We start from the raw sequence: 21,181 nt of genomic DNA, 5'->3' as shown, positions 1-21,181 counted from the left end.
GGGCGGGGCCGGAACGCTGCCAGCCGGGGGGCGGAAGCGGCGCGAGATTTCAAAACGACGGTTGGGAATGGGATCGAAAACAAAGCGCGGAGTCGCGTGGCTGCTTCCGGGTTGGGGGCGGGGCGTGTCCTTTGGTTTTCCTCCTGGCCTATCGTGTGAGGGTGTGCGAGGATGAGGCCTAGCGTGGTTGCTATGGCACCGCCACCAGCTGCGGTAGCACGCGTCATTGAGGGCAGGTATTGGATCCCGGGTGGGTGGGGGTTGCCATGGCAGCGGCGCAGGTATAGTCCAGGTGGGCCGCGATGCTATGGAAGAAGCCTAGTTCCCTGGGACGGAGAGGTTCTCTGGAGTCGCCCTTGCTCACGGGCGCGGAGGTCCCCCAGGGAAGGCTCTGGTAACAAATGCTTCTGGAGGTGGGATGGCAGAGTCTCCCCTGTGGGTCAGTTGGGCAGCAGGTGGGATGTCTGGGGATGCTGTGCAGAAAGTGTGGAGTTATTGTGTTGGTCGCCATTGCTGTTCCTTTAACAAAATTTAGGGGAAAGTTTGTAGCAAGCCGACTTTGGGGCGGGGGGGGGCGATACACAAATAAACAGCCATTTGGTCTGCAGCCATTAAATACTGTTGTTATTTACGATATTTATGCACTGTTGCTCAACTTCAACAGTTTCCAAAGTAACTTGCCAAGCAAATGAAAACTATACAGGCAGCTGAATATTTATGAAGAACCATCTGTTTATGCATCTGTGAAATGTAAGCGTCTAGCTTACATAGATATGGTATAGTCTGTGCATTGGCCTTTGTTTTTATGATTTGTTTACACTGCTTTGAAGTCTTTAAATGTAAATGGTTTATAAGTATAAAACAAATACATTAAAAAAAGCTTTTCAAACAAGTTGTGAATAAGTATATAAAAATCAGAAAGGTATATACCCAAACTATGACAAATTCAATCCTAAGGATCATATTTAGTTCTATTGCATGAAAACCTTCCTTAAAACTCTGGTAAAGGAGATGGGAGTGAGCCAAGCCATCTTTGTTCCTTCTTTTCTTTCTCCATAGCCTATGGGAAACTCTAGAAGAGAGCCTTGAATCTTAGGCTGTGTTATCTCTTATTCTCACAGGAATATTTTGTGCAAGGATGAAATGTGTTTTAGAAAAGAAGCTGGACAGATGTGTAAAATGAGGCTTATATGGATGGCTAATAATGTGTACATGAATTGAGAGTACTAAAGAAACAGGTTTAGTAATGTCAAAGTTGTGGAATTACTCTCTTAGGCAGGATTGTCAATTCTTTGAACCTGACTCTGTAAATGTCCCTTTAACAGCAATGATGAGGTGGTGATATTTCCACACCATGGAAAGCGTCACCTGATTCTGCAAGAGCAGGCTTTTTTTCTGGCCCATTGGCATCCCTAGTTGCACAGTGGATGAGCATGTCTTAAGCAAAACTCAGTTCGAGAGGTGAGTGCAGCTACATTGTACAAATGTTAAGCTCGATCTTGTATTTTAACAGAGGCTCCTTCCAGAAATCCCAGGTTTGAAATTGCTATATTGTTGGGATGCTACCACCCAAGAAGCAGCTGCAACAACAGCGTTTCTGTAGAACAGCTGAGGCAAAAATGAGGCCCCGATCAGTGGCAGCAAACTGGAACGTGTTAGCAGAGAGGACCCAGCGTGTGGCACCAGTTGGGGCTTGGGTGGAGATTCCCCAAGACTATGTGGAGCAAGAAGAGAGCCCAGCATTTGTGAGTACTAAGAAAAAATCCCTATCTACTGCCATATTTTTTTATTTTTAGCAAAGCATCATTTTATATATAATAAAAATTTCTATTCAGATCACGGATCCATCTAGCCTCAGTCTGTCTGTTCCAACTGGTAGTGGTTCTTTGAGATCGTTAGGCCTCCGTAACGGGAAGTTCTGGGGGTTCAATAGGAGATTATTAGAATGTCTCTCTTACTGAGCTATGCCCCCAATCTGGATTGTACTAGCTATCTGACAATGTTAGCAGAGCTCCACATTTGCAATTTGAGTTATGTAACTTCAAGGATTGTGTAAATCAACATTTAAAAAAACTTGGCTTAATCTAGTTTCTCTGGTTACATAATTTGTGTTACCCTATGTATCTGGTGATTCACTTTTTTCCTCTTAAATATGACTAAGACAGGAATGGGGAACATGTGACTCTCCAGTTGTTGGACTATAACTCTCCTCATCCCTCACAACTGATGATACTGGCTGAGGCTGGTAGGAATTGAAGTCCAACAACATCTCAGGAGGTGCAGGTTGTCTACTCCTGGTCTATGCTTCAGTATTGTGTGGTTGTGACTCTTTTTATAAACTAGAATCCTGTGGTCCATCAGATGGTTAAAGCTACAAAGCAAGAGTGCGTGCTTGGGATCTACCAACACTTAAGGTGTAACTAAACTGTCCAAAGTCTTAACTATATGTTCTTTCTTGAACTTAAAGTCTCTTGTAGGATCAGACCAAGTTCTTTTTAGTCCAGTATTCTTTGCAAGAGTTCCAGCAACTTGAAGGTACTAGGTGCTACCCCTGAACTTAGCTAGGGTTCACTGTTAAACTGCAGTTTACCATCTGCTCTCCCCTGGTCTAAACTATGTTGAATCCTTTTTTTTTTTAGGCTATAGCAGCTCAAATTGAAGAAGAATATAAAGAACAACAGAAAGAAAAAGAGCTAGTTCTGAAACGTTTTCAAGAGGAAGTGAAACACAGAGTGAACCAACATGTTAAGCTGAGGAGAAAACAACAGTTGCAGAAGTCCTATGAAGCAGTAAGGCAATATTTCCTAATCTTTTGTTCTGCTTCTATTAACTACACATGTGGATCTCTCCTTGAAAGTGTCATGATTTAAGCATAGAAGTTACGTGGAATGAGAAACAGACCTGGTTCACTATGGGATGTTTAACCCATAGTTAGTCATGGCAGTGAGTGAGCTCGCTGCCTTCTGTGTGCCCGTTGCATCTCCTTTCCCAAATAACTCAGGAGTGCCCATTGTTGATATCATTATATACAAATCTCAAGACTTTAGTTTGTTTAAGTTTAAACCACCCTAGAGTTCAATCAGCAATAAACTATGGGTTTAACTCCTAAACAACACAGAGTTTCCAGTTTCAGGTATTAGTGTTTGGGATTTCAGCTTTTAGCATTCCTGACCACTGTCCATGCTGGCAGGGGCTGATGGGAATTGAAATTCAAAACATCTGGAGATCTACTTTCTGCTGAGCTGTGCTTTAGAGCATGTCTGTACTTACCTATCTCCAGTTTTTGAAGAAATTTGAATCCAGTTTTCACCTTTTAGTACAATGTTTTCCTTGAGAATGCATTTAATTAACATTAAAAATTACCTCTCACCACATAGGAAAACAATTTGATATCATTCTTAAAAATCACTAGAATCCACCAAAAATAAAAAGATTGTACCGCTATTAAAAGAAAACTGACTTCAGCGGTTGTGCTTATCTGTACAGAGCCATTTTATAACCCTCCCCCATCGCGTTCGGCTTGTATGCATATTACTCTCTCTTATTGTTCTTTTTTCTTCTGTAGGCTCTAAAAGAAAGCTCTGTTGTGATAGGATTTTCAGATTCTGCATTGCAGTTGACCCCTAAGAAAAGCACATGTTTGTACAGATACAACACAGATTCTGTCATCTGCAGTTCTGGTAGTAAAATAATATCTGTGCATCAACCTAATTATCTGCTGGATGTTGGAGGGAAAGTGCAAGATTTGCAATTCTCGGAGCAAGCTAAAACTGTGAGTGTTTTCCTCTTTGCAATAAACAGGGTATTTGCACATTTTATCTTTAAATATCTTCTACCTTCATATCTCTGTCCATTGGGCCTCAGTTCCTTTACTCTATGCATCTGAAAATGAATCAACAAATATTTTTACAAACGCAAAGCGCTACATATACATAATTTCCAGGTGTATGAAAAGCTGGAATTACTGGCTTCAACTGTGTTGGCATGCAAAGGTACCATTATAGAGCAGTGGAGGCAATCCTAATATGCCATAAACTAGCTTTTTTATAACTCTCAGTTCTGTCACTTGCTCTTTATATATCGGTTCACAGGTAAGGAAAACAGTGCAGCAGGTTCGTCGAAGGCTGGCTTCCCGGAAAGCTGTATCAGAAGGAGATGCTCTTCCAGGAGGCGTTTGGGAGAGCCATCCAAGGACACAGGTGAGTCCCAGAGAAAATGCTCTTACTTTGTTACAACTTGCAAGAGTTGCTTTACTTACTTGGCTAGCTGCAAAGCATTGGAGCTTACTTCTAAGTGAACACTTTCAGGCTGCTAGAACAAAATGAATTCTAAATGATGGATTGAGATGGCTTTTTAAAGTTATCTGACTATATTATTTGAATTGCTATATTCTTTAAAAGCTCTCATGGTACAAACCTATACCTTGGCCCTTTTCAGGCATAATGAAAAAGCATGGTTTTCAACTCCTTGTGCCAGAAGAGGGGAGTGATGAGCCCAAGACTCACTTCTGCTTGTGCAGGGAATGCTAGACTATGTTTTTAGTGTTCTCTCTGAACGGGTTCTGTTTCTTGTTCTGGATTTTGCCAAATAAGTTAAGGTGAAATTAATTTTCAGAATCTGATAGATCAATGCTACAATCCTGGAAAGGAATATTGAAGGAAGTATTCCATGAGAAGCTCTCCCTGGAATGATGACTGTTTCTTCCAAGGCCAACCTGACCATGTGTCCACAAATTATGACTGGGTAGTCAAAAACTATTTCTACTAGCCTGCAAGAATGCAGTAAAAATTCCTCTGAAGGCATGCAGTCTGCTTTTCTCTTAACACCCAGCAAGTCTCCTCAATCAGAGTTAAGGAGATGGTCCAGTACTTCTGAAGTCTTACGTAGTTGTACTAACACCTTAATTAAAATTCTCTTTATAAAAAAAGGGGGAAAGCTGTTCATAGTTCATTTCTGCAAGTAATAAGAGATGCAGCTTTTAATTCTTCCCACGAGGTGTACTTGAAATTTGACGTTGGGTGACTAGGCAAGTTCACACAGTCCGCTTAAGTGATACCAAATGTGTGTTTAGCTTTATCTTATCCTATTAGGTAATTTCTTGAAGTGATGAGAGCATGCTCCTATGATAGCTTATCTAGCTGTTTACAAGATCAAGTCATTGGGTGAAAGTTGCAATTGTTACTTTGCGAACTTGCTCTTCTAGATGATGCTTTATCATTTTTGAAAATGTATTGAGGCACAATTGGATGTGGCTGTGGCATGATCCAACCTGGGTAGTGCCAAAGCCCTATAAAGCAGCAGAGAATTGAGGGTTAGGGGGTAGGGATAAGATTTAAGACACAACATAGGCAAAAAGCTGGAGTGGGTTCAGATGAGGGCAACAAGGATGATCAGAGGTCTGGAAACAAAGTTCTAGGAGAAGAGACTGAAAGAACTGGGCATGTTTAGCCTTGAGAAGAGAAGGCTGAGGGGAGACATGATAGCATTCTTCAAATACTTGAAGGGTTGTCACACAGAGGAGGGCCAGGATCTCTTGATCATCCCAGAGTGCAGGACCCGGATGAATGTTACAGGAAGCAGATTCCAGCTGGACATCAGGAAAAACTTCCTGACTGTTAGAGCAATACAAGAATGGAGCCAGTTACCTAGGGCGGTCGTGGGCTCTCCCACATTAGAGGCATTCAAGAGGCAGCTGGACAACCATCTGCCAGGGATGCTCTAAGGTGGATCCCTGCATTGAACAGAGGGTTGGACTCTATGGCCTTATAGGCCCATTCCAACTCTACTATTCTATGATTCTAAGGGGGAAATAAACTCTTCCCACCATCTCTTTTCCCCAACAAGCAGGCCGTTTTAAAAGCATTTTCCCTCAGTAGCATTACTTCTGATTCAGAGCTCTGCTGAGACAAACTTCTTGTTTTTTAGAGGCTGCTTTGTTGGGGAATTTTTGGACAAGGGCACAGTCTGGAGAAAGGTTTAGTTCCTGGAGCCTGACGATGCTATACTTCAAAATGCCCCACCTCATAGTGATTTGGAGAGAGACCTGGCACATGGATCTGCTCTCATGTGATTTCCCAGAAATTGATCCAAGATTCAAACCATCTCTCCAATTCATTTTGTTTGTGTATTTATTTATTATTATTATTATTTATTTATATAGCACCATCAATGTACATGGTGCTGTACAGAGTAAAACAGTAAATAGCAAGACCCTGCCGCATAATACGTACATGATGCAGGGACTTCTGAAATAACACCTACATCTTTCTTTAGAAGTCAGAATCTTGCAAGACATCTCCAGTCAATGCACAAGAGGGTGACAGTGGGGAGTTTCCTCTTGTGGGATTCCATGACCTTCCAGCAGAACTGCGAGAGCAGGAGCGAGGACAGCAGGAAAGGCGCTTGGACTATACCGTAGAGTTTCAAAAAGTAAGACTTCTCCATACTTTGGCAGACAACTGCCCTTTCTGTTCTCGTTTTCTTGTGTGAGGCCATGCTATAGGAATGGAAGTTAGTTGAACTTGTCTCATAGCTTCTATATTTCTACCTCTGAACTAAGTGCCAAACTGCTTTCTGTTCTTCCATCATCAGCTTGTAGCTCAAGGTACAAACGAGTGATAAATGGGTGCCGGCTTTTCCATAGTTAAACAACCTTTTATGCGCTAACTATTTTGAATATGTACTTGGTACATCTTTAGACATTTGCAATCTACTCTTTCTGCTTTTTAAAAGATTTCTTTTATGCTTATATCTCATTCTTATATGAAGTTCTCATAAAAGGGGCCAATCAGATCCACACTGATTTAAGCATCGGTTGTTTACAAACTTTTCAATGGGCCCAAATAAATAAAGCAAATCTAAACTATTGCACCAAATATGCCGTATGATCACAACATACTTAAGCAGTTCTGCATCCCATTGATTTCAGTGTGAGAGTTAAGGGGGGTGGGTAAACTTTTTCCACGGAGATCAACGGGATATGAAACTGTTTAGCTTTGGCTGGATCATGTCCATAGTCCATGTAACTTGCAATAAATAAGCTTCTTGGAAAACAAAAATGGAGAAATTAAATTAAAGCTTAATCAGAACCTTTTACATAAAATGGCTTATTCCAGAGGTTCTTAGAGTTGCTACTTGCTCTGTTTTCCCTCTTTGCAGGTTAATGGTGAGATATTGAAAGGTAACTATCCAGGGGGCTCTTCAGTAATTGGCACTGAAACTCGAGCTGCTCGCATATTTTGGCCCGGAAGAGAGATAGAAGATTCAAAGAAGCAGGTATGTGGTCTTAAGTGAATTCCCTTTGCAAATGAGTTTCCGCGAGGAAACAGTGCAGGGCTGTGGCGGCTGCAAGGTATGACTCTCTAATTATTATTATTTATTTATTTATTTATTTATATAGCACCATCAATGTACATGGTGCTGTACAGAGTAAAACAGTAAATAGCAAGACCCTGCCGCATAGGCTTACATTCTAACTAAATCATGGTAAAACAATGAGGGGAAGAGAATGCAAACAGGCACAGGGTAGGGTAAACAGGCACAGGGTAGGGTAAAACTAACAGTATAAAGTCTAAACAACATCAAGTTTTAAAAGCTTTAGGAAAGAGAAAGGTTTTTAGCTGAGCTTTAAAAGCTGTGATTGAACTTGTAGTTCTCAAATGTTCTGGAAGAGCGTTCCAGGCGTAAGGGGCAGCAGAAGAAAATGGACGAAGCCGAGCAAGGGAAGCAGAGACCCTTGGGCAGGTGAGAAACATGGCATCAGAGGAGCGAAGAGCACGAGTGGGGCAATAGTGTGAGATGAGAGAGGAGAGATAGGCAGGAGCTAGACCGTGAAAAGCTTTGAAGGTCAACAGGAGAATTCTGTTTCACTGCTTATCTTTAATGGGAGATTGATTTCAATGCTAAAATACAGTGGTGTGACTGTGTGTATACACTTCCACGTTTTAGAAAAAAGTAATTTATGTACTTTAAAACATTTTCCAGAGCATGCAATGAAATGCCAATGCAAACAAATGCACAGTGATGCATTTCTGGTTTTGGACTTCCAAGTGGGATATGCATTTGAGAACGAACTAGACTGTTCAACTCTCACAAATGGGAGGCAAAGCACAGAGTTGTGATTTAATTACTTACCAGCAGAGGGAAACCTGGTTCAATAGGTCTGTGTCCCTTCTAGCTTATTTCCAATAAGTTGTATTGGCGTAACTTTAATTGCAACATGCAAAGAAGGTGTAACAACTTTATTGAATTCTACAAATATGCTTATCAGCGACACTGATCTAATTCACACGTAGTGACAAACTAGAGTATGGGTTATTGCATTACCCAGAGTTTACCTGTGATTTGTCTGTCACGCAAAATGCAGGTTGATTTCCTCCTCCTTCACCCACTCCCTCCCTGTATACCAAATGTTTTTTTTGTCACTCTAGTACTGGCATGTAGAACAGGCAGGCTTTTTTTTTACCAGTTCTGCTTGCTTCCTCAAGCCTGCAAAACAACCAATGAACAGCTGTTGGTTCTGGGTTTGTATGTAGTGACAGCCCGTTGTAAAAATAAAAGCAGAGTTCACAACTCAATGACAAATCATGGCACTTCTTCCTTAATTGTTTGTGGTTATCCTAGAGTTAATCTGTTGTTCCAGGTTTGCACTAATGAAAACCCATATTCTGGGTTGTTAAATGCAAACCAGGTCACTGAATGTTCATGGCCACACGTGCACAACCTTGCATGTGTAGATGTCACCAATAAATCTGGAAATATAGAGATCTTTTGCAGAGACATGGCATGCACACAGCAAATCATCATACATTGTACTCCAACAAAACAGAAGTTAGCTTACTGACTAAGGAAATCACCATAAATATTTTCAGAAATGCCAGTGATATGGGATGGAACATTTTCCAGTGCTTTATTTTTCCATGGAAAATGTTCCATTTCATAAGTTTGTGAGTAACAATGACTGGATGTCAAGCTTGCCAGTTTCAAAGTTGCAGAAGAGTGCTTAACAGCATATCATGCACAATTCTTTAGGTTGCTAAAATTTATTAGTGTCCACAGTTTTCAGTACTCTTTCCCCCCTCTTAAAGTTAAACTATGTAAGGGAAGTGCATGTTACGGTCTTTACATTTTTGCAAGCATTTCAGTAATTTTACAAGTATTCCAAGTGTTGATGTGATTGCTTCTTTCCCTCAAATATTTTAGGTCAAATGTCTAAATTTCATGGTGTATTGGGATAAAAAATAGCATGTGTTATTTTTTAGCTTTGTTAACTAAATACAAGTAATAAAACAAACATGCCAAATTAGATCACTCTAGGGCATCAGAAATTTTTCTGAAGGAAACTGTGATTTTTCTATTGCAAATTACTCCTATGTAACTTAGCCTAATTTTCCAGAAAATTCCAATGCAAAATTTTGCAGCAGCCTCACATCATTAATAACAACTCCTTATCACTATAAGCAGACTATTTCCATTAGCTGTAATAGAGAAAGAGAAAGATAGAGGGTGGCCATTAGAGTTCACCAAATAAGGACTGAGGATTGGGCTAGAGAAGTAACATGCCAGGGCGTGGGAGATTATATGCAACAGTTTTTATGGCGTGGCTCACGCAAGGGGCAGGATGGGTGGATTAGGAGACAGGAGAAGAAATGGAGCCAAACAAGTATGTTTACCTTGTTTCAGAACAAGGGAAACCCAAGTGTCCTTGTTTCCTGGATGGTCAACGTACCTGTAACATCACAGACTAGCCTCTGTTCTAAAGTCTCTTAGTCATGAATTCACAGTAGTCCTGGATGTGTAGATAACCTGGCTCACCAGGTTGTCCAGAAACACCAAAAAGGCTTGTATCTAAAAGGCTGATAAGACTCATGAGCCATATCATACTGCCAAATTTGTTAGCTTAGCTTAAGGGAAGAGGGAGTCTGTTATGTCGATAGATGATGATACAGATTACTGATCTATTTTAATTAATTTAGTATTTTTAATACACAAATTAGTTGTTGACATTTTAATTTTTTTATCACTTTATTATATTTAGTTTGATTCTCTTGTACATGGGCGTTTTGAATCTTGTTCTTGTGTTTTTTACTGCGCTGTGTGTAGAAAAGCCTAACGACAAACTGAATTGAGTAGGCTGGGAGAGAAGGAACCTAACAGCAGTTGTTCCAAGCTGAGTCTCTGTGGTGGGCTGTGCTGTAACTACCTCGACCATTGCTGAAGCCTGGTGGAATGGCTGCAAACAGTCTTCTGTGTAGTATCTATAGCATGATATTGTGCAGTGCAAGTTGCAAGTTTTACCCAACATTGCTCTCAACCTTTCATTCTGTAGCGTCAAAGCCAGTACTTGAGATACCGACGGCTTTTCATGGACATCGAAAGAGAACAAGTAAAGGAGCAACAAAGGCAGAAGACATGGCAGAGGAAAATGGACAAGTACATGTTCAATATATTACCATCCCTTTTGCTTTTAATTTATACGGGTCATATCTAAGAGCGTAGGAACTGAAGACTGTAGGAAACACATTATTGCTGTGCTAATTAAACCATAGAAGAATCCTTATTCTTGCATTTTACTGGAAGCCTTCTTCAGCACCACATCCTAGCCTTTCAGTTTGCCTTCTCAATTGTGTGGCATGATCACTTCTGTCTCCAATCTCTTTCTGCATGTAGAATAGTTCTGCAGTGATCACAGTGAACGTATTTTCCATTTTCTTAGCTCACTGGGAAAATGAGCAGGTTGAATTATTTTATGGATACAACATTTTATTGCACTGCCTTTAAGGGGCAGAGATCAGATTGCAAACAAACAGAAGTTTCCAAACATGCAAGGACATACTTTGACCAAAAATTTACTACCTTAGAGGAACAGACATTCTGCCAGTAGAATAGCAATGAAACAGTTTTGTTGCACGTAGGAAGCAAAATGTTTTGGTAGTTGGACAGGTACAATGACTCAGATCCTAGGTCTATTGCATTGCTGAGAGGAGGTAGGTTTATTTGTCAAGTTTCCTTATTTCTTGGGATTTTTTTTTAAAAAACTGAAACTTGCATTCATATTCTTCCCTCGAAGAGCTCAAGGCAGAGTACATCGTTCTCTCCACCACCACCCCTCTTCCATTTTATCCTGATGTGAGTTTCCTGGAACATTTTGAATTGGAAAATTTTCCTATGCAAATTTAAATTTGTATCAGAATTTTTTCTAATGCCCTAGAGAGTGATCTAATTTAGCATATTTATTTTACTTTAAATAACAAAGCTTTTTTCTAAAGTTTATTCATTGTCCCAATACCCCACAAGCGTTTCGCCTGATATAGTTGAAGGAAAAATTAAAGCACACTAAGCGTTATATAGATTTTTTTTCTTGCAAAGCTTGTAAACAAATTAAAGAAAATAGCATGTGGTTCCCTTACATTGTTTCAACTGAAGAAGTACACAGAAGTACTGGAAACTGCTAACACTAATAAAGTTTGGCAGCCTAAAGGAATCATAGAATAGCAGAGTTGGAAGGGGCCTACAAGGCCATCGAGTCCAACCCCCTGCTCAATGAAGGAATCCACCTTAAAGCATCCCTGACAGATGGTTGCCCAGCTACCTCTTGAATGCCTCTAATGTCGGAGAGCCTACAACCTCCCTAGGTAATTGGTTCCATTTTCGTACTGCTCTAACATGAAGTTTTTCCTGATGTCCAGCTGGAATCTGGCTTCCTTTAACTTGAGCCCGTTATTCCGTGTCCTGCACTCTGGGAGGATCGAGAAGAGATCCTGGCCCTCCTCTGTGTGACAACCTTTTAAGTATTTGAAGAGTGCTATCACGTCTCCCCTCAATCTTCTCTTCTCCAGGCTAAACATGCCCAGTTCTTTCAGTCTCTCTCCATAGGGCTTTGTTTCCAGACCCCTGATCATCCTGGCTGCCCTCCTCTGAACACGCTCCAGCTTGTCTGCGTCCTTCTTGAATTGTGGAGCCCAGAACTGGAGGCAATACTCTAGATGAGGCCTAACCAGGGCCAAATAGAGAGGAACCAGTTCCTCACGTGATTTGGAAGCTATATTTATATTAATGCAGCCCAAAATAGCATTTGCCTTTCTTGCAGCCATATCGCACTGTTGGCTCATATTCAGCTTGTGATCTACAACAATTCCAAGATCCTTCTCGTTTGTAGTATTGCTGAGCCAAGTATCCCCCATCTTGTAACTGTGCATTTGGTTTCTATTTCCTAGATATAGAACTTGGCATTTATCCCTATTAAATTTCATTCTGTTGTTTTCAGCCCAGCACTCCAGCCTATCAAGATCACTTTGAGGTTTGTTTCTGTCTTCCAGGGTATTAGCTATCCCACCCAATTTTGGTGTCATCTGCAAATTTGATTAGCGTTCCCTGCACCTCCTCGTCCAAATCATTAATAAAAATGTTGAAGAGCTCTGGGCCCAGGACTGAGCCCTGTGGTACCGCACTCGTTGCCTCTACCCATTGATAAGTACTCTTTGAGTCCGATTCTGTAGCCAACTGTGAATCCACCTAATAGTTGTTCCATCTAGCCCACTTTTAGCTAGTTTGTTAATCAGAATATCATGGGGCACTTTGTCGAAATCTTTGCTGAAGTCAAGATATATGACGTCCACAGCATTCCCACAGTCCACAAGGGAGGTTATCCTATCAAAAAATGAGATCAAATTAGTCTGACAGGATTTATTCCTGACAAATCCATGTTGGCTTCTAGTAATCACTGCATTGATTTCAAGGTGTTTACAGATTGACTTCTTTATAATCTGCTCCAGAATTTTCCCAGGGATGGATGTCAGACTGACTGGTCTGTAGTTCCCAGGTTCTTCCTTTTTGCCCTTTTTGAAGATAGGGACAACGTTAGCCCTCCTCCAGTCATCCGGCACCTCACCCGTCTTCCATGATTTTGCAAAGATAATAGACAAAGGTTCTGAGAGTTCTTCCGCTAGCTCCTTCATTACTCTAGGATGCAGTTCATTGGGCCCTGGAGATTTGAACTCATTCAAGGAAATTAGGTGTTCTTTGACTATTTGTTTATCAATCTCAAACTGCAATTCTGCCCCCTCAACTTCTGCTTCACTTTTTCCAGGTGGTAGTCATAGACCCACTTTTGGGAGAAGACTGAGGCAAAGTAGGAATTGAGCACTTCAGCCTTTTCTTTGTCATCTGTTATCAGTTTGCCATCCTCATTAAGCAGTTGAACCACCATTTCTTTCCTCTGTCTTTTACTACTCACGTATCTGAAGAAAGCCTTTTTATTGCTTTTAGCATCCTTCGCTAATCTCAGCTCAGTCACAGCTTTAGCCTTCCTGATGCCATTTCGGCACTTCTGCGCCACCTGTCTGTACCCTTCTTTTGTAGCCTGGCCTTCCTTCCACTTCCTATATGTATCCTTTTTTGTTTCCAGGTCATCTCTAAGCTTTTTGTGGAGCCACATTGGTTTCCTCTGTTGTCTTCTATCATTTTTCTTAGTTGGAATTGTTTGTAACTGCCTTTAAAATTTCTTTTTTTAAATACTCCCACCCATCCTGCACTCCTTTTCTCATTAGGCTCACTTACCACGGGACCTTACTTATCATAGTTCTGAGTTTATTAAAATCAGCTTTCCTAAAATCCAGAGTACGTGTATGGCTACACTCAACTTTTGTCTCCTTCATAATCAAGAATTTAAGCATGACATGGTCACTTCCCCCCAGAGTTCCCGTAACTGCCACTTTATCCACGAAGTCATCCCTATTGGTCAATATCAAGTCAAGGATTGCCGATCCTCTAGTTCCTTCCTCCACTTTCTGTAGGAGAAAGTTATCACCCACACATGTCAGGAATGTGCATGATATCCTGACAGCCACTCATCTACAACTTTGAAAGTGCCAGGCTTGCCTAATTTAGTATTTGTAGTCAGCATTCATTCACTGTTGCTAATAAACTTACGAAATGGAAAAATTTCCATGGATAAATAATCCCTGGGAAACTTTCTGCCCTTCATCTCTTGACTGAGATGAAGGGCATTGTGAGGCATGCTCGGCTGAAAGATAGGGACTGTCCCGGGGTCATTGAGTGTTTAAAATGGCAATTTAAAACTGGGCTTCTTGAGTCCTGGTCTACACTCTTCTTTAAAGGAACACAAGGTGGTGTCCAGACCGGCTTAGCTCCAGCAGGGTTGCTGCATTGCGTGTTTTCGGCCATGCTCTGAGGCTGTGAGCTATATATTTCTAATTGGAGCCATATACAACTGCAAAGAAGCTCTTCTGCCAGAACACCACAAGCCTACCCTGTGTAACCAGTAACCATGCAGAAACTGGAACAGCTAGGTAGTAAATCCCAAAGGGGAAAACAAGATGCATCTCTTTCCTGGATCCAGGATCATTTACATGATTGCATAGTGGTTTTGTTCTGTTGTTGCATCATCCTACTCTGCCTGTACTCTGCATCCTGCTCTCTCTGTTGGTCCCACCAACCTCTTTTCCCCTCACCTTGCCACCCCCACAACTTGTTTAGTAAAGATCCTATGAAAGAGAGTCTCAAATGACTAGTAGCTACCCAAGCAGAGATAAACTCTCCAACTACTGTCTTCCAATTCCAGAGCTTCTCATAAAACTACATTCACAGGATACTTATAGGTTTCTCAGCCCAATAGGTTTTGGCTTATATTGTACTAAAACTGAATTTCAGTAGTTTTTTTCTCTCCTAACCTTATGGGACAAATCATGTCACTTTATTGCCATTGTAACTTTAAGGTTTTTTTAATTGTATTTTGAAAAAATAGAATGTCAGAAGTACAGAGATCACCCCAGGCAACTTATACCCAGAAGCAGTTATACTTTTTTCAACAACAAGAGGAATTATCTCCTGTTGTGATAGATTCGTACTTCGCTCAGTTTTCTCCAGCTTACTAGCTACAGAGTCTTCCTATGTATAGGAGTGAACCTGCTTGTTATGGTTATATACTCTGCTAAGGTCAACCTGGCCTTGCTCCCACAGCTTTTTACTAGTGAAAACTTTATGATGATGCAATAAAGTCTGTACAAATATTGAATTTTAAGGAGAGTGGCAGAGGGGAGAGAACCGAAAAATCAAGTGGCTATCAATTTCCCTCAGCAATATAGCTTTGTTAAGCAAGTGTGTTTTTCTTTTAAATTCTTGTACTTTTCCTCTCAACTTGAACAGCTTTTGACTTAGAAATCAGGTGAAACTTACAGCGGTTGCGTTCTGTATTTCATAAGAGGAGCCCTGCTAGCTTAGACTAAAAGTCCATCTAGTCCAGCATCTGGTTTCAAACCCTAACCAGAATCCTCCAGGGTGTGAAGGCAGTTGCCCTCCTACACTTCTTTCCCAGCAACTGGTATTTGGAGGTACACTGCTTCTGCAGAACTCCGAATGGATTTGTGTTCTTCTGATTTTTAATCCTGTGCTCATAATGTGTGATCTTTTGGAAGACTGCATAAAAACCAATTTCTGCCTGCAGAATTAAGAAAGAAAAGGAGCGTCGGCGCTATGCAGAGGAACAGAGGATACAGGAGAGGGCATCCCATGGCAATGCTATCTCCAGGGAAAAGTGGTGTGAAAACTTAGAAGAACTTAAACTGGAGGACACACAACAGAAACAAGAAGTAGCAGAAAGACAACGGAAACAAGAGGTAGCAGAAAGACAACAGAAGAAAGAGGCAGAGGAAAGACAACAGAGAAATAAAGAATACTCAAGGTGAGCTGAAATATCGAAGGACAACTTTTTTGATGTTCTAAAATTCCAGATGCAGGAATTGAGGCCACAAATCTCCAGTAGGTCTGGCATTAGCCCAAATGTCCATCTGTTCCAGCATCTTTTTTCTTACACTGGCCAGTCAGATGCTTCTGAAAGACCCACTAGCAGGGCAGGAAAGCAAAAGCCCTCCATTGTCTGTCTCTAGCAACTATTCAGAAATACGCCATGCTGATGGGACTCCAGCAGATCTTGGGTCATCTTGTGAACAAGGGCACCATGTGGTCAATGCCCTTGCGAAACCAACCAACATTCCTGTGACAGGTTGGAGCAGTGTCACAGCAACTTCTTGGCCATCTAAGCTGTTTCGGTTCCAAATGCTCCAGTGAATCACAGCAAAGTTTTTGGTGGTCGCAGGGCTGCTGGGTCATGTGTGTCAGCGCAGCATGGTTTATTTAAAATATACATAGGCCACCTTTCAGGGCAAGGCCCCTCCCAAGGCAGTGATTGTGCTCAAGGAATAACAGGCCAACCAGATGCCAGCCCTGTGCCCGTATTCACTTGGGCAACAGGATCGCAAGCCTTAATATAATTAACTAGACTGTAAGAGAGTCATTTGTATGCCATCAATGCCTTTTTGTTGATCAGTTTCTACATGCAAGAATACAGGTAACATAGCTGTCCAAAATGGCAGCATTCAGAAAGCAAAAGAACTTTTCATTCTCCTGAGAAACACCCCTGGTGAGTTGAAATCAACTCCAGCATGAAATTACTGAAGTATTATTAGTAGGTTTGGTTCGATTCATTTTTAGCACTCAATCTAAACCAGGGATTTCTCTCCTGCTACTGTTTACCCCCCCACACACACACACACACCAGTTTTGCAGCACAAACTGTTGTGGTGGTGAATACACACTTGTCTCTACTTTTGTATATATGTTTGAGCACTGATTGATACATTTATCAGTATTAAGCAAGCTGCACTGGCTTCTGGTCTCTTTCTGAGCCCAATTTAAAGTGCTGGGGTTTGCTTAGAAAGTTTTAAATGGCTTGGGACTATCTATGTACTAAGGTTACCTTCTGATATCCCTCTCTGGGTGCCCCTGTCATTGAAAGTAAAGAAAGTGCCAGCTAGAGAGACAGCATTTTAGACTCTCATGCTCACTTGCGAAACTCATTTCCATGCTCAACAAGGCTTGGTTGATTTTTAATTGCTCTGTATTTTGTTACTTTGTTCTAATTTTATTTTTTACTATCCAGACTTAGCCATGCTAAAGTAGACCCATTGAAATCAATGGGACAAGTTGGTTGGGACTAAGGTTTAGTTCCACCGACTTCAGTGAATTTCCTAAGTATGACTAAGTCGGGATCCAGCTCTGTAATTTGATGTGATTGTAAATTATCCTGAAATCAATTGATATAGGATTCTATCGAAATCCTTAAACAGAAATATCTCAAATTGTGCCTCATGCATTTCATGGCCTTCTGTTAATATGCGCACCAACGGAGGTTAAAGTTCATACAGTTCATCTCACACAGTGAGTTCTCTGCAAAAGCTTATATTCCAATAAATCTATGGTGCCACTAGACTCACTGGTGGCTTTTTTTCTTTTTTCGCTTGTTGTGTTTGCTGAAAGGGACTAACATCACTCAACTGCTGGAATGTTAACAAGGCTGTGGGTCAACCCTGAAAAGTTTTCTAGCACTGAGCCGTTGAAACAATCCCTTGCCAGGCAAATTAAAAGTTTTTTTTTGTGTTTGTTTCTCTTGTTTGTTTTCAGATATGTGGAAGCTTTACGAGCCCTGATGCGGGAGAAGATCAAAACGTACAATATCAATTTGCCTCCATTGTGCTTCTGTGGTTCAGATTTCTGGGATGCTCATCCTGATAGCTGTGCCAACAACTGTGTATTCTATAAAAACCACAAAGGTATCAGGCGTTCTGAAGTCCATATTACTAAGTGCAGTTGAGAATTCTTCATGTTGATTTGAATACTGGCATACATTAAAGCAGCTAATGCCTGTCACAGCAGGCTGTAATCCCTTGAAAGGCTGAGACATGCCAATTGGTATTTAAGCATGGATGCAAACGTACAATTGGTTCTGATTGCCTCTGTTCTTCCTTCTAACGAGCGTGACACTTTGAACCAGATTTCATCCTATATATAGGCACCCTAATTGACTGTGTGGCCACAGTTGTGCCACGCATTCTTGATTTGACCATTGCATGTTATCCAGTGCCAGCACCTATGTTTTGAGGATCTGCTACATTTAAATTCCCTAGCCCTGCAGAGCTAAACCTTAAAAAAAAAAAAGTGGGGTAGGGGGACGTTAGTATCTCTAACATCTTGGAAGTACAGAAAGGGCAAGGGGGGATTTTGCCATTAAGATCATTTTCATGTGGACAAATCCTTCATCGGTAAGCGCACCTGGTAAGCAAGGGTTCTTCCACCAAGGTGGCTTGCTCTGGTGTTTCCCATTCAGAGCCTGAGGCCAGGTGTGCCTTTTAAAGCTTGTTATGTAATTAAAGAGTCTTGAAGATGTAGTGGGCTTCTGTATTTCAGAGGTTGACTTCCCACCACCAGGCTGTTGTCTGCGAAGCAATTGTACCTTCTGGTACGGCCATGCTAAAGACTTCGCTGCTGTCTGATCACACTGCAGCAAATGGCTTCATTACCTTGGATGCAGTGGAGTTTCTCTACAAAAGAGCTCCATACACTGCTTAATTCCTGACCCCCAAGAATAATAAAATTGTTCAGTCAGATTGACATGGAGTAAGGGGAGCAGAGTGGTATTGCATCCCAGTTAATTAGCTATGCAAGAGCCACCCTTCTGGATCAGGCCAAGGATCCATTTAGTTTTGCACCCCGTTTCTGACACTGGCCAACCCGTTTTCATCTATAAAGACCTTGAGCGGGGCGTGAAGGCCACAGTCCTTCCACGCTCTTGCTCCCTAGCAATTGGTATTTTATTTATTTATTTATTTAAGTATTTTTATGCCGCCATTCAGCCAAAATAGGCTCTCACGGCGGCTTACAAAAGTATTTCTTGACAGTCCCTGCCCACAGGCTTACAATCTAAAAGACATGACACAAAAGGAAAGGGGATTGGGAGGGAGGAGGAGGGGGGAAAGGAAAGGAAATTCAGGCACTGCAATCTTAGTTGCAAAGTTCAGCAGTGACAGTTGGTAGGAGGAGGGAGGGGGCTCTCAGCTGGAGCTGGACCCAGGCACGGCGGAGAGGTGCCTGGCTGCTGCTTCCTCCCTCACTGGTGGCCTCTGCAGAGACAGTTGGTAGCAGGAGGGAGGGGGCTCTCAGCTGGAGCTGGACCCAGGCACGATGGAGAGGTGCCTGGCTGCTGCTTCCTCCTTCAGTGGTGGCCTCTACAGAGACAAAAAACAGGTATTCAATGGCATTTCGTATAGCCATTTTATAGACCTAGCCTCCATGAACCTATCTATCCCCTTTAAGTCAGCGGCCACATCTTATGGCAGCAAGCTCCATAAACGGGCATTGGGTGAAGAGTTTCTTCTGTATGCATGGCTTATTTTTGTGAACCGCCCAGAGAGCTCCGGCTGTTGGGCGGTATAGAAATCTAATAAATAAATAAACAAACAAATATTATGGGAGTGGGAGAAAAAGTTCACCCTCCATACTCCATACAATTTTAGAAGTGATATACAATCTAATGCTGTTCCATTCTTTTTCAGCATATGCTCAGGCTCTGCAATCTGTCATCTCATCTTGCAATGTTATTGATGGGGGTTCAAACACAAGACTTGCTGTCCATACATTTGCGTCTGTACATGCTCGTTCTAAGCATTCCTGAAAGAGAACTTTGGAACTGATGCTTCCCTCCCATCCCTGGCTGTTCAGGCAAGGTCTTTGCAAGTAGGTGATAGTGTATACACGTAGGCATCCATATCTAATCTCCTCTGGATTGTGCCGCAAGTCCTACTAAAAATGTTGGAAAGAGGGAACCTTCCCACAAGGTACTTCCTTTCCCTTCTCATACTAATAACCTAGGTTTTGTCTCCTGTAAGATACTATGTTGAAAACTCTACATCTTCCTGTGGCATCTGTTTGAAAGAGGGTTTAGAGCTATTTTGAGCACAGCCAAACCTGTATATCTCAGCATGCAAGCTCCGCTGAATTTGGCTTGTTGCACTTGACAGTTTGGGCTTTGGATATGATGGCTATATGAGGGGGAAACGATCCATTTTCTGTGAGACAACAAGCCTCATTGTTTGGGGAGGTGAATAGTTATTCTGAGAATCTCTGTATATGGATCTCAAACCCAGGCCTTCATTCCTCCTCCAAACTCTGAAAGTACCGATTTTATAAGTGCAGAAAAGCTCTAAGAGACTGAGATCACTGCAGAAGGACAGAGTTATTGCTCGTAATGAAGACGTGTGGCAATAGCAAGATCTGATGAAGAAATCATTCGCACTTAAAGAAATTAAGTGAAATATGTAACTCGACATATTCCAATATAAAACTATTAAGTGCTCAAAGAGGCTGCCATTAAGGATTTTGCTCTGTTTGATGATAGCTGGACGATTGAGGAGCCCCTTGTTCGTGATTTGGAAGTGGTAAGAGGACAGACTAGAATCTTGAAATGTTACAAAATCCTTTCACCATATTACAAGTTGAATCCATATTTTGGGGAAGAAATACTTCTGAACATCTGTTCTTCAATCTCTTCTACTAAAGAGAGGGAGTCTATAGCTCAATCTTCAGTTCTTATTGACAGCAAAGGAAATTGTCATGAGACTTCATGTTCTTTGGATTACCAACCTTCCCAGCTGCAAATGTAAATATTTGTAAAGAGAAACGCACCATTTTGGGTACCATGCAGAAAGATAATTCTCTGCTGCTTGACCCCATTCTAATAAAAATGTTTTAAATTTTATAACTTAGTGTGTACTGCCAGTTTTTTTCTGTTTTGTGCTTGCCCTTTTGCAAAACAGCCACCACAAATGCATTCGGGGGTTTAGTAATGTGTGAGGAGCATGGTCAGACTGCCTACTCTACTAACTTATAAAAATAGTGTATAATGGAGGGTGTGTGTAGCATATGTGGGGGCGGGGAGAGAATGGAACCTACTTACAGTATGTTGCTTTCAGTTTGGATTCCAGGCCTGTTCTGTTCATTGAGCAGCTCAAATGCTCCCATAATTGTGCTCTAGAGATCTCTTTAATAGGTGACAGCTATCTTTTACTTGGTTGTTAATTGGTTGGGGGGAAAAGGCCATTAGACTTTCAGTAAAGCAGATATTGGTTTAATATGCCCTCTGTCCTTTTCTCTTTCATTGGAATAATCTTCAGTTAAACAAATAATGATGTAGTAGACTTCCAGATTACCTCTTTTTTCTGAGTGCTAGCACATGGTTACTTAAAACCTCCAGAACCTTTTCCTCTGAATGAAACAGAAGAATAAAACCTTTCATGTCCATGCAATACTCTTAGCAAAGAGACCCTTTCAG

The 21,181-nt window shown here is 41.4% G+C and overlaps 1 protein-coding gene across 1 annotated transcript; it reads left to right on the top strand.

Annotated features, from left to right (window-relative positions):
* CCDC15 (coiled-coil domain containing 15) lies at positions 1-20,529 on the top strand. The gene is made up of 11 exons (XM_063139060.1): positions 1-60; positions 665-750; positions 1,514-1,745; positions 2,640-2,789; positions 4,092-4,199; positions 6,274-6,429; positions 7,159-7,275; positions 10,328-10,431; positions 15,464-15,700; positions 17,479-17,627; positions 19,407-20,529. Exons 3-11 carry the CDS (start codon positions 1,560-1,562, stop codon positions 19,523-19,525), a joined length of 1,326 nt encoding a protein of 441 aa, XP_062995130.1. The 5' UTR covers positions 1-60; positions 665-750; positions 1,514-1,559; the 3' UTR covers positions 19,526-20,529.
* The last annotated feature ends 652 nt before the right edge of the window (positions 20,530-21,181 follow it).

The sequence above is a fragment of the Elgaria multicarinata genome, chromosome 12, assembly GCF_023053635.1.
Source record: "Elgaria multicarinata webbii isolate HBS135686 ecotype San Diego chromosome 12, rElgMul1.1.pri, whole genome shotgun sequence".
Taxonomy (NCBI): Eukaryota; Metazoa; Chordata; class Lepidosauria; order Squamata; family Anguidae; genus Elgaria; species Elgaria multicarinata.
The sequence above is the reverse complement of the archived record's forward strand: the minus strand, read 5'-3'. Positions and strand labels throughout refer to the sequence as shown.